The sequence below is a fragment of the Lathamus discolor genome, chromosome 7 (assembly GCF_037157495.1).
Source record: "Lathamus discolor isolate bLatDis1 chromosome 7, bLatDis1.hap1, whole genome shotgun sequence".
Classification (NCBI taxonomy): Eukaryota; Metazoa; Chordata; class Aves; order Psittaciformes; family Psittacidae; genus Lathamus; species Lathamus discolor.
Genome location: NC_088890.1, coordinates 17,124,422 through 17,136,453, shown reverse-complemented (window position 1 = coordinate 17,136,453; position 12,032 = coordinate 17,124,422). Strand labels below are relative to the sequence as shown.

The 12,032-nt window shown below is 44.3% G+C and overlaps 1 protein-coding gene across 3 annotated transcripts in view; it reads left to right on the top strand.

The window, feature by feature from the left end:
* Window positions 1-12,032, top strand: part of ACOX2 (acyl-CoA oxidase 2) — an 18,102-nt gene extending 6,070 nt beyond the window's left edge. For all 3 annotated transcript variants that reach the window (XM_065687430.1, XM_065687431.1, XM_065687432.1), the window contains exons 6-15: window positions 674-793; window positions 1,229-1,344; window positions 1,735-1,907; window positions 3,009-3,171; window positions 3,856-4,046; window positions 5,134-5,295; window positions 6,269-6,374; window positions 8,382-8,599; window positions 10,282-10,414; window positions 11,287-12,032. In XM_065687430.1, the coding sequence (XP_065543502.1) occupies window positions 674-793; window positions 1,229-1,344; window positions 1,735-1,907; window positions 3,009-3,171; window positions 3,856-4,046; window positions 5,134-5,295; window positions 6,269-6,374; window positions 8,382-8,599; window positions 10,282-10,414; window positions 11,287-11,349 (1,445 nt within the window). In that variant the 3' untranslated portion in view covers window positions 11,350-12,032. The remainder of the gene's footprint in view (window positions 1-673; window positions 794-1,228; window positions 1,345-1,734; window positions 1,908-3,008; window positions 3,172-3,855; window positions 4,047-5,133; window positions 5,296-6,268; window positions 6,375-8,381; window positions 8,600-10,281; window positions 10,415-11,286) is intronic.

The window sequence follows — 12,032 nt, the reverse complement described above, 5'->3', positions numbered from 1 at the left end:
CTCTGTGTTTGAGGGCCCAGGTTCTAGCAGAGAACTTCAGTAAGAGATGCACAGATCCAAGAGGCAAGTAAGAGACAAAAGGGTTTTGTACAAGTTCAGAGGCCAGAAAGGAGCCATCGTCTATCAAAAGCCCTTAGGTGGCAGGGCTGGAGAACTCAGCTCAGGGAAACTCCTGCCTCTGCAGGAATTAAACTTCTCTTCTTTGTAAACAGTACTCAGAAAACCGAAAACCACAGGGGGTCATCAGCAGGAAGGATCAGCATAAAGGATTCACGTCATCAGCCAGCCTCAGCATGAAGGGTTCAAGTGTGACGTTCATGGCTCCCCTCGGGAAGGTGTTTCACAGCAAATCACTAGAGTTGCTCTGTCAGCCCCAGCACTCCCCACTCCCTCAGCTCTGCAAGGTCTTTAATTAGCTATTAACTTTTTCTCCTCTGCTGACACAAACTATTCATCCAAACCCCATGGGCTTTAATAATAATGCAACTTTGGAGAGATATGAGCAAGCTCAGAGCACAGGTTTAGGCGATCGCCAGCTTCCAACATCTGTGGATCACACCTGCACTCACCCATGTCAGCGAGACCTAAGACACGATTAGCACAGACTGCTAACTGTGGAATTGTTCGTATTGTACCTCATCTTAAGGGAACGTGCCTGGTTTTCTCCTCACAGTGGGAAGGTCAGCAACACACACAGTGGTCTTTGCTCAGCTGTATATCCAGGGGAAGTGCTATGGCGTGCATCCCTTCATTGTGCAGATACGCAGCCTTTGGGACCATTCACTGTGCCCAGGTAAATGACCCCAGACACCGCAGTGCTTGTGCAGGTGCTCTGCCTCTTTTGCCTTTAAATGTCTTCTAAAACATTGTGCCCAGGTTGATTTACAGTGCTAAAGCCAAGCCAAGACAGATACCTGAGTCACAGTTATCATTAACGACAACCTTTTTATCTAAAGGAAGAGTTAATGGCATATCCAGACCAAGCCTTCTTAACGAAAGGCCTGGGCTGCTCTGACCACCTCTGTATTAACACCTCAGTTCTAACCCTGGCCAGTGTGGGTGACAGAGGGATCATGGAAACAAACTGCCTGTTTCATCCCTCAGGCAAGGTCACCCAAGCTGGGGAAGAAGCAGAACCGAACGTGCCCTTCTCTTTTGAGACCCCCTGACCCAAAATGGGGAGAGGAGTTCAAGTGGAATTAAGCAGCTGTGTTTTCTCCTGCTCCAGGCATAACTGCAGGAGACATCGGTCCCAAAATGAGTTTTGAGCACATTGACAACGGGTACCTCATGCTGCAGAATGTGCGTGTCTCCAGAGAGAACATGCTGAGCAAGTTTTGTGAGGTATGACAGACTCGCATCACGCGTCAGATTCTCACTGCACAGCCAGAGCGATGACAGGGACCTGCCTAAATTTAGGACAAAATTCTTCCTTTGAGGTGTCTGCAAGTCTCTGTGGTTTTGTCAAGGGCAGAAGTTACCTGAATCCTAAATGAAACTCAATGTCAGGAATTCCACGCTCAGAGGCTGGGACTGATGGGGCAGGGAGAACCTGTCTGATCCAGAAGCAGTAAGAATTTGTCTCTTTAAATGGATATGTTTCATCCTTTATACATAAAAATACTTAAGTTTTTCATCAGCAAAGGATTTTGGTGCCCTTTTATTCTGTGCATAGAGATGGCACAACCAGTATTGAAGTACTGAAGAAGGTGGCATCTAACATCCTCTCTCTAGGTTCAACCGGATGGCACCTACGTAAGACGGGGCTCCCAGCAGATTAACTATCTCACAATGACTGCAGTGCGCGTCGCCCTCATCTCACACGAAGCTGTAATACCCCTAATGAAAGCTTGCACCATTGCCATCAGATACTCTGTGGTTCGCCGGCAGTCCAAGTTGAAGCCTGGGTAATGCTATGCAGGTCTGCAGCGGTGGGAAGCGGACCGTGCACCATGTTCCTGTGCACCAGTCTGTACTGCAGCTTCTTATCTTTCAGCACATCACTGGCTTATTTCCTGGGCCAGACATGCTTCCCTATTATTTACATTAACGAGCTTCAGTCAAAGTACAAGAGAATGTTTACAGTTCTTTCTGAGATAAGTTTCATAGTTTGAATAGCTCAGCAGCTCACACAGAGAACTTATTTTTCTTGTAACTGGCCTTCCTGTGTAATCCCATAACTCAGAATCCAGATAATGTAGAGAAGTTGCTGAATTCTTATTCCATAGCATCCTACTCGCGGGCACGACATTAAAATACCTTCCACCATCCAGCCTTCCGATAGCCACACTTTACAACATTGGATTTTATCATTCTGGTGAGAATGCCTCTAATTTTTAAATAGATATTTTTCATTTGAATGGATTTCAGGAATTTCCACTTACAGCTCCTTTCAAAAGCAAGATTATCCTAATGAGAACATGGTTTGGATCAAACACAAACCAAACACAAGAGCACAGCATGCTCATCTATTGTAAGAACCAATTCCATCATTTGAAGTCCCAAGTGTACCAACCACAGAAAGAGTGGAAAAGAACATCCACAAAAAGCTCAGAAAGCTTGAAATAATTTAGGCTCAACTATTTTCAGGGTCCACAAAGACCCAGTTTGCAAAGCAAAAGTTCTTCAGGGTGCAGGGCCAGCAGCTCCCTTTAACACCAAACATCTCGCTATCCTTGGAGGGCTTCATCTTTATCCCCTCCTGCAGTCCCTGTTCCCCCCCTGCACCAGCCCATCACACAGAGCCTTTTCTACTCAGTGCTGGTTCACCAGCACAGCAGAAACAATCTTTTTCATAGTCAGGCTCATTTCTCTAACAGCTGAGCAAGCTGGGTAGATTTGCTGGCACGACATCAGCTCAGTCCCCTTCGCAAACTGCTGCTTCATAATGAAAAATACCTGCTTTCATTTTTTTACTTGTTTTCACTTATTGATTATGTGGTAAGTAAACTAACAGTAGTTAAGCCGGTGTTCACACTTTCCCTATCTCACCAGCTGTCTTCCAACAGGGAAGAAGAAGCAAAGATCCTTGACTTTCAGACTCAGCAAGAGAAATTGCTGCCCCACTTGGCAGCAGCCTATGCCTTTCATTTCATCAACAACTACCTGCAGGATCTGTTCAACAGAGGGTACGAAGAGATCCAGAGGGAGAACTTCGACATGCTGCCGGAGGTGAGCCACAGCAGCATTAGCTCGTACAACATTCCTCATCTCTAAATATCAAAGTATTTTAGCAAACTGGACAAGCATTCCTCTCACCACTAGGTAACTGGAGAAAGAGTTAGAAAGAGTAAGAGATCAAATGATGTGTCCTAGGTTCACAGCCAGTCAGCAACAGCATGTGCTTTACCACCCCAACTTTTTCATTTTGGGAACTATTGCGCAGTGAAAAGTCCTTGAAAAGCATGTCCATTTGATAAAAACCTTGTTCCAAGTAGCTGGTGGCACAAAGTGTTATTTCCCAATGCCACCTACAAATGCAAATATTCACTTCTGAGCCAAAACCAAAAATGAGACTTTTTAGATAGAACCTAAGATTTTGCAACTGGAAGTCTGAAATGAAAGCACACTTTGAACAAGGGTGACCAAAGCCACTGCTGGTTGAAACCCAAGAAAGCATCAAATAACCACAGCGTGCCCAGCACAAGGGTGTGCAGCATCCCAAAGGACGAGCTGGGTGCTAGGGATTCCATCCCAGGGAGCTGGGTGCTATGGCATCATGCAGAGGAGGATCTGGCAGGGATTTCCTCCCCAGAAACTGCAGAAAATGAAAAGAGGAAGCTGATTCTGAGGACTGCTTTGGACCATTATCACCATTAACACTCTGCCTTACTTTTACTTTCTCTTTTCAAACAGCTCCATGCATTTTCTTCAGGCTTCAAAGCCATTGTTACTCAGTACTGTGCTTCTGCAGTAGAAGTCTGTCTCCGGGCATGCGGGGGCCATGGTTACTCCTTGCTGAGCGGACTCCCTTCCTTGTGTACTAGAATACTTGCCTCTTGTATTTATGAAGGGGAAAACACCATTTTGTTCCTGCAGACTGCCAGGTAACAATCCAAACTTGTTCATCAAAAAGCCTGCCCCCTCATTTATTCAACCTCTACTCCTTCCCCAAAACCAGTAAAACCAGCTACTCCTTTCTCCCAGCACCTTCCAAAAATACAACTCAGGACATAAACTATTCATGCCTTCTGTCTAACAGGCATGGAGGTGTGTGGGAATTAGATTATCTCTTCTATTTTTAGGTTTGGTACATATGCAGGTGCTGTTCTGCATAACCTCATTTTCCTCTGTCTGGGACCGCAGCAAAAGCACTGCTACCCAAGTTTTGCAGTTTAGTTTTTAAGACACCAACATAACGTGATATGGCAAAGTGAGGTTGATTCAGAGAAGGCAGAGCTGTAGGATACTGAAAGCAGATGAGTCACGCTCCAAGAACACCAGTTTCCTCGGAACACGCACACTGATGATTATCCAAGGTTAGATTAAATACAGGAGAAAGAAACCACAGCTGCTTGAACTTTTAGTAACATGTGCTTTTACTAGAAGGAGAAAACCTGTACAATTTGCAGGGACAGAGGTGCAACCACGCAGCTCTGTGCTTGCATTCTGCATTTCTGCACTCACTGCTGCCTGTTCTTGCAAGATCGATAGATTACTTCTAGACCTGGTAAGACTAGGTCATAGCAGAGGTGCCAATAAAATAAGGGAGTAGGAAATGCGTTTAGCTCCAAGAGTCTCATATTTGTTAACATAATGTGATTGTATGTTGGGGGTCACACCAAACCACCATTAAGACTCCCAGAGCATTAAGACTCAGGCTGCAAAGTTGATAATGTGTCTAAGCATCATGCTGCTAATAGTCACAGCAAGTTTCTTCCTAAAAAATCATCACTACAGATTGCTGTAGCATTGAATACAGTGAACAGGCTGCCGCTGAGACCCATCGCAGATCAGGTTATTGCAAATAAGGTGTAAAATGTGAGGTCATTAGTCATGCAGGTCCATTCTGGACCACCAACGGGATGGGTTACATCTTGCTGCTCCTCACCTGAGCCCGCTTTACTTTTCGCATGACCATTTGCTGCAGGGGATCACAACCATCCCCTGCTCTGACTGTTATCCTCTTCCCAGGTTCCTGATTAAGTGCTTCATGGCAGCCAGCGCTGGCCACCCTGTCCCACCGTCTGTCACTTACCTGGCTGCAGGGAAACCTGGGAAGTGCCCAGCCAAGAACAAGTTCGATTTCCTCAGTCCGGATATTTACACCCAGGCCTATCGACATGCAGCAGTCAGGTCAGTACAGAGACGGGAGACACGCTTCTCTCTTTGACATCAGAAATGTGTTAAGAGCTCAGCTGCTTCCTTGCTTTAAAGGGAGGTAAAATAGCATAAGTTACACAAGAATTGACACCATCTGCTCCTGAATGAGGAAGACTCGCACAGGTTTAACAGCCATGTCAAGAGTTCAATATGAAGCTTTCCGATTCAGAACATCACAATATTTTAAGCCACATGCTACCAAACAACTATATTCCACAAAGCTGATTCTATACCAAGCTGCTGGCTCTGTTTATGTAAATCCCAGACCACATCACTGAGTTGCCATCCAGTAAAACCTCCAGCCAGCTGGACCCTGTGCAGTTCTATACGCTATACAAAGCTGAAATTTCACATACCTGTGAGACTGATGTTTCAGTTAACACCACAGCACAGTGCCTCTCATTGCATCTGAGCTACATATTTAAGTACTCAACACAAGTAACAATAGTATCACGAGTGGTCTCATTGGTATTATGGGCACAGTTATGGGCCATACAGGTGCCATCTCTAAAAATCAGGCAAACAGATCAACATCCCTGCTGCCATTCAAATCAGTGTGAAAACAGAGCCGTTCTTCTGAAAGCTTTAGTGTCAATGGGAGCAAGATTTGCATCCCTGTGTAGAAAAGTAGCAGTCCAGTGTTATCATAGCCTTATTTTGTTCTGCAAATCCTCCTTACACACAGAACCCAAGAAAAACTCCTCAGAACCCCTGGTAAAGTACCCTGGAAGCTGAGAAGGCAAAAAGCCTTCAGCATCAGGTGGTTTGGGTGCTTCTCCTAATTTTCACTTAGAATTTGCATAATGTAAGTTCACTCATGCTGAGTGTAGGTAACTTCAAATGTCAGAAATGCCATTTTGCCATACGATCACACACGAGTCTGAATATGGAATGAGTGCATGTGGGCTGCTAGAGCCACATACAATATGCTTTTTGGATCTTCCAGACTCATCAGCAGCACAGCAGCTAAATTACAGGTCTTGATTCAGTCTGGAGTCAAAAAGCACGACGCGTGGAATGAGTGCACGGTGCAGCTGGTGCAGGCTGTGAAGGTCAGTAAAAATCATCTGCTTATGTGATGCTTGTCTTTAGGATATAATGTGCAACAGAAACACCTGATCAGCTTGAAGTATAAGCGCTGTTTATTGTTTTCTGTTAGCATCTAAGGGACACCATGAAGCTGAGGGCACCACTGTGGTCTGCAGGGTAGGAAAATCATAGTGAGAAGCAACTCCTGATCTGAAGAATTTGCCATCTGAATAGGCCAGGTAGAAAAAGACTAAAAGGAATAGAAATGAAAGGGGAGGGAAGAAAACAAAATACATACACAGTTCTGCTGCCACTACTAGCAGAATCAGGCCTCCCATATCAGAGTCAGAGAGTGGTTTGGGTTTGAAGCGACCTTAAAGCTCATCTAGTTCCAACCCCTTGCCATAGCAGGGACACCTTCCACTAAGTAAGGGAGCAAAGACCAGACCTCAGCAGCAGCATTTTCTGTGGTCACCTGTCTCCTGTGCATCACCTCCCATTTTCAATTACACAGACTTGGGGGAAGCAGCAACTATTCAATGCTGTAAGCCTGAAAAAGAGCAGAGAAGCTGTGTAACTGCCTCAAAAATAAAGGAGGCCTCCTATAAAAAAAAAGGGACTTTGAAAAATTACTTTCCCAATATATTTTTTAATGTAAATATATTTTTAGTGGAATAAAACTGAAGCAAAGTGTTCCTGTTTGAGATGTCCTCTAGGAAGGGCTTTGAACAGCATACAAACCTGAACAAGCTGTTCCCTCCTGCACCCACTCAAATGGGTGGCCAAGGTCTCCGGACTGAAGAGCAGGGCGATCACATGACAGAGAAGCTGAAATCCAGCCCTCTCTGAGAGGCAAGGAGGAGAACCTAGTGAGAAATAAACCGTTTCCGAAGAGCCCAACACATGCAGAGGGCTGGCTGTGGTACTGGCAGTGGTGACTGTGCTGGCAGAAAATGGCATCTGGGCTCCGAAGTTACTTGAGTACTTCAGGGAGAGGAGAAGTCACCCAAAAGCCTTGAGTTTCCCCCATAACTTTAAAACCTTGACAGCCTGCTGCCTCCTTGGGGAACTTCTGGGTTTGAGCTAGATGACCTTAAGGTTCTTTCCAACCCTAACTTTCATATGATTCTATGACTTCTTATTCCACACCTTCCCTGGAGACTCGCCCACACGACTGGCACAGGAGCTGTGTGAACAGATGCCTGCCAAGTGGCTCAGGCGCTGGGTACGGCTTTGCTGCAGACTCCACACAGGTTAATTGCTTGAGGGGACATCCAGCTTCTCGGGCAAGTTCTGCAGTCCGCGCTGCTCGGCCGTGCTGGCAGGAAGAGCAGCAGTGTGAATGTGCCATGCTTACACCCACAGCGGGGAGGAGAACTGTGCAGTGGGAACCCACACAGATACCAACATCACCAACCACCCCCAGTAACAACAACATAACAAGAGCCACCCCCACACACAGGTGGAGTCATTTGCTCTGGACCTCAGCTAATACTTCTGTAACTTGGAAGCTAGACACTCTTATCTGACCCAAAAACGATCAGTTTACTTGAAGCCACAAAAGCAAGAAGTAAATTTGCTTGTTCTCCTGCGACAACAGAGGTTTTCAGAGCAAAGCCCTATAGGCACTGAACCCAATGTGCTATGAGCCCAAGGTCTTCAACAAAAGAGCTGTCTCCTATTGATGTATGACCAAGCTTCACTTGCTGGAGGTCAAAACAAGCCCATTCCAATGTGTGTTTCCATCACACAAACTCTCTAGGGTATCAGAAATATTTAAAGTACCTCTGTGATTTCTGAAGTGGTTTCCTAGAGTTTACAAATACCAGTGTTTACTGTTTACACCCCAAGTCTCTCCTCTACGGTTGCTGTAAGACATGAATACAAAAGGTCTTGTGATCCAGCAAACAAAATACAGACTGGGAAAGTGCCAGGGAAATGAAAAGGTTTTATATTCTTTGTGAGAACATTTGAGTCACTTGGCCTACTGTTTCGAGGTGCATTCACTGGTGATTGCATTTGTTTTCCAGGCTCACTGCCACTACATCACAGTGAAAAACTTTGCAGAAACTGTGGAAAGACTCGAGGCCAAGGGTGGCATCCAGAAGATTATGAAACATCTCTGTGACCTCTTTGCGTTACACGGGATCTTCTCAAATGCAGGAGTCTTCTTGCACGATGGACACATATCCGGAGCTCAAATGGACATGGCAACCGCATCGTATCTAGACCTCCTGGCTGTCATTCGGTGAGCCGCTGTAATATGAAAGGAGCTGTGATAGATCTATAAATGGTGCTGCTGTACCTATGGTAACATCTCCAAAGTCAATTCACCTCATTTGGGTTTTATTTTCTTTGCCTGGCTGCACTAAAAATTGATTGAAGCATCTACGGAGCTTGTTTTCACAGCAAAACAGACCTAAGTGCCCAGCTCCTCTGCAATCTCCAGAGTTCTGGAACATGAAATCTTCAATTATAAACCAAGAAATCCTGAATGCTTTCTACCATTTGCAGTAGAGCAAAAGCAGGCAAATACATAGTGAGAGCAACACTGGTAGGAAGCAGCAGATCAGACACTGCAAAGTCTGCTTAAGCAACAGCTAATACAGCCTACTCTGTTGCCATGGCTGAGCTGCAACCTGCACCCAAACAATCCTGCCTACAGCTTGTTCAGATGCCTCTGCTCAACACCATTTATTGCTAACTACATGAATTCTGAGATACACTGAAGTTTTACCTTACCACAACACTCACAAAGGCTTTTTGACAAGGGTTCTTCTTTCACTACTTGATGCTGTTTGTTCAGAACAGATTAACTTACGGTGCAGAGAGTGAGCTGCTACTGTATGTAAAATTCTATTTAAGACACCTGAAGTGAAACAAGAATACACCATAGGCAGGAGCTGGGCAGGACTGAGGTGAAGAGAGAGCATTTTCAGAACTCATCACAGAATTCGAGTTAAGCAATAAGCTTAGTGTAAGGCTTACAAAAGTCTAACACATTGTCATCTCTGGAACTCATTGCAATTTCTCAGTGTTATGCCTTGCTAAAAGTCCATGCCTTGCTAAAAGGATTCAAGAATGCACATTTACCTATTTACAATTAGGATACAAACACTTCCTGGTCTGTAGCAAAACCCCAGGCTCTCCCAAGCCCCCAAAGAGCCCTTTCCCGAAAGGAACTGGTAGATGCAAATGCCAACATTTGAGCAAACCACTTTGCATCCCTCTGCCTCAGGTGTGGGATACAGCCAGCACAACTTCCTGCACCCAGGATGATGGGAGGATGAGGTAGAAGAAACCATCTTCTGCCTAGGAGAAGCTGTCATTACATACTTGTCTTTATGCTCTAGCTATCTGCTGCTGACTGCTGTCAGATCAGCCCCTGGGCTAGACAGGCCCTTGGTGCAGTTCAGGGTTGCTTTGTTCTTACAGATACAAAGAGAGTAGAAGACCTTGATACCCAATGATGAGGTAACGAAGTACTTCAGAGCAGATGAAGGTTGGAGATCAGCAGAGCACTTCACATGAAATCTAGTAGCAACCTTATTCCAGTTTGAAGGACAAACACAGCATAAGAAAAACTTATTAAGAATTAAAAACCCTGCAAAAACCAAACGCAAGAACCGGCAGAGTGTGCTGACGAAACATCTGACATGACACTGAGTCCTAAACTAGGGAATTAGGGATGGAGTCCAGGTGATTACAAGACCCATTGAACAGTACAAACAACTTAGGGCATTAGTAGAACATGCTTCTGAGGAATCAAAACAAGCAGGATTTCCCCCATAGCCTCAGCAATGGGAAAAAATGGCACAAGCTTTTCCGGCTGAGGAACCTGGAACAACTGACTTTCCAGTTTACCTTTGCCTTATTTTCCTCCCTTACAAAGCAATACCCGCCTCAGTAACACATTCATCTGCTCCATAGGAAGGATGCTGTTCCACTGGTGGATGCCTTTGACTTCACAGATAAGACCTTGAATTCTGCACTTGGCAGTTACGATGGCCAGGTTTACCAGCGGCTATACGAGTGGGCTCGGAAGTCACCAACCAACACACAGGTACAGAGCAGAAATTGCTTTTCTTCTAATAAAAGCTATACAGATAAAAGTAAGTGGAATAAGACCTTTTAATTCTTAGTATCTCACTCTGAACAATGGCCTGTGATACCCCAATTATGCCTCCTATAGTCTTAGATCAGCCATTGAACCCAGTGATGACTTACAGCCCCCAGAGTACAGCAGCTTGTAGCTCGTCTGTGTATGCCACCAACGTGGTTTTGGTTTTTGAACTTACAGAGTACTGCACAAAATAAGCTAAACCAAAAGTCTGTTTACATAGTTTACGTATTATGGAACAGCATATTATGCAAAAGCCACTAAACACAGGGTATATTCCATCCACTGGTATTTCTACTAGTGCAATACTTGATTTTCCCAATAATATGTTTAACCAGAAAGAGTATAAATGTTAAACAAGGCAATTTCATCCTTCACGGTCTTCAGCACTTTATTTTCACTTCTTAATTCATCCATATTGTGGAGTAATACAAAAATCTGCACGACGTAAATAGCTATTGCTCCATTTGAAAACCCATTTTGCCTTAAGGGAGATTTTTACTGTGATAATCAGCAACCCTTTGAAATTCTACTGCTGAACACAGAATTTGCCTTCAGCAAACATTCATGTCCAAGCATATTTTCTGAAGTTAAATAGTACGCTGTTCCGTTTGGGATGACTATTGTGTACTGGTTATGAAGGACAGCACATACCTGGGGAAAAAGATCTTGCACTTAGCTGAAGCAGCTAGTAGCTTGGGTTTGTTTTTATAAAGGTCTAGCTTTCTGTATTTCAGAGATCATTCTTTCATAAAAAAAAACCCTTTTCTTTCTTAATTACCACTAATTCCCTTCCACATTCTCTTTCTGAATAGATAAACCCAGCCTATGAGAGGTATTTGAAGCCACTTCTTCACAAGAAGCTGTCCAAATTATGAAGACCATGATCTAAGTGAAGGCCACACACTTCCTCCTGTTCTTTGTGCAGCTGTACATTGACAAAGCATCAGCAATGATGAATCAGAATTCATAATCAATTGCTTACTTGCAGTTGAAGCAAGTATGAAACAAGATTTTTAGCCAGCCACTTGCATTTAACCAGACAGAAGTCAAACAACGCTGAGTAGTGCCCACTGCTATGAGGCAATCTAGGCTGACACAGCCTAGGGTTTGCTGTTTTCTAACCTGAAGTGTCCCAATAGCATTAAAACTATGTCATTTGGCTTTCTTATTCTTCTTCTAAAGCCACTTTATGGTGATTAATGGGGAAAAAACCCAAACCACATTACAAGCTCCTTCTCAGTGTGTTATAGCTGTACAGTGCCTTGAGAAAATCCCCACAAACCCAGCCTTTCCTGAAAAACCCAAGGAAGCTAAAATGATGGTCCCTGGCTTCTAGGAAAAACTTGTTCTCTTAGATCAAAAAGTATACTAGAAAGTACATCTGTTTGGATAATTAACACAGCTCTCAACTTGCTCAGCAGTGGAGTATTCCAGGCTAATGAAAATTCAGACAAAGCTGATGCCAAGTCCAGTCTGCAGAATTTCCTTTGCCATTAATAGAGCCACTCACGCAGTCTTTCTATAAATCTTGGGCTCCAATAAAGTGTATTATTTCAAA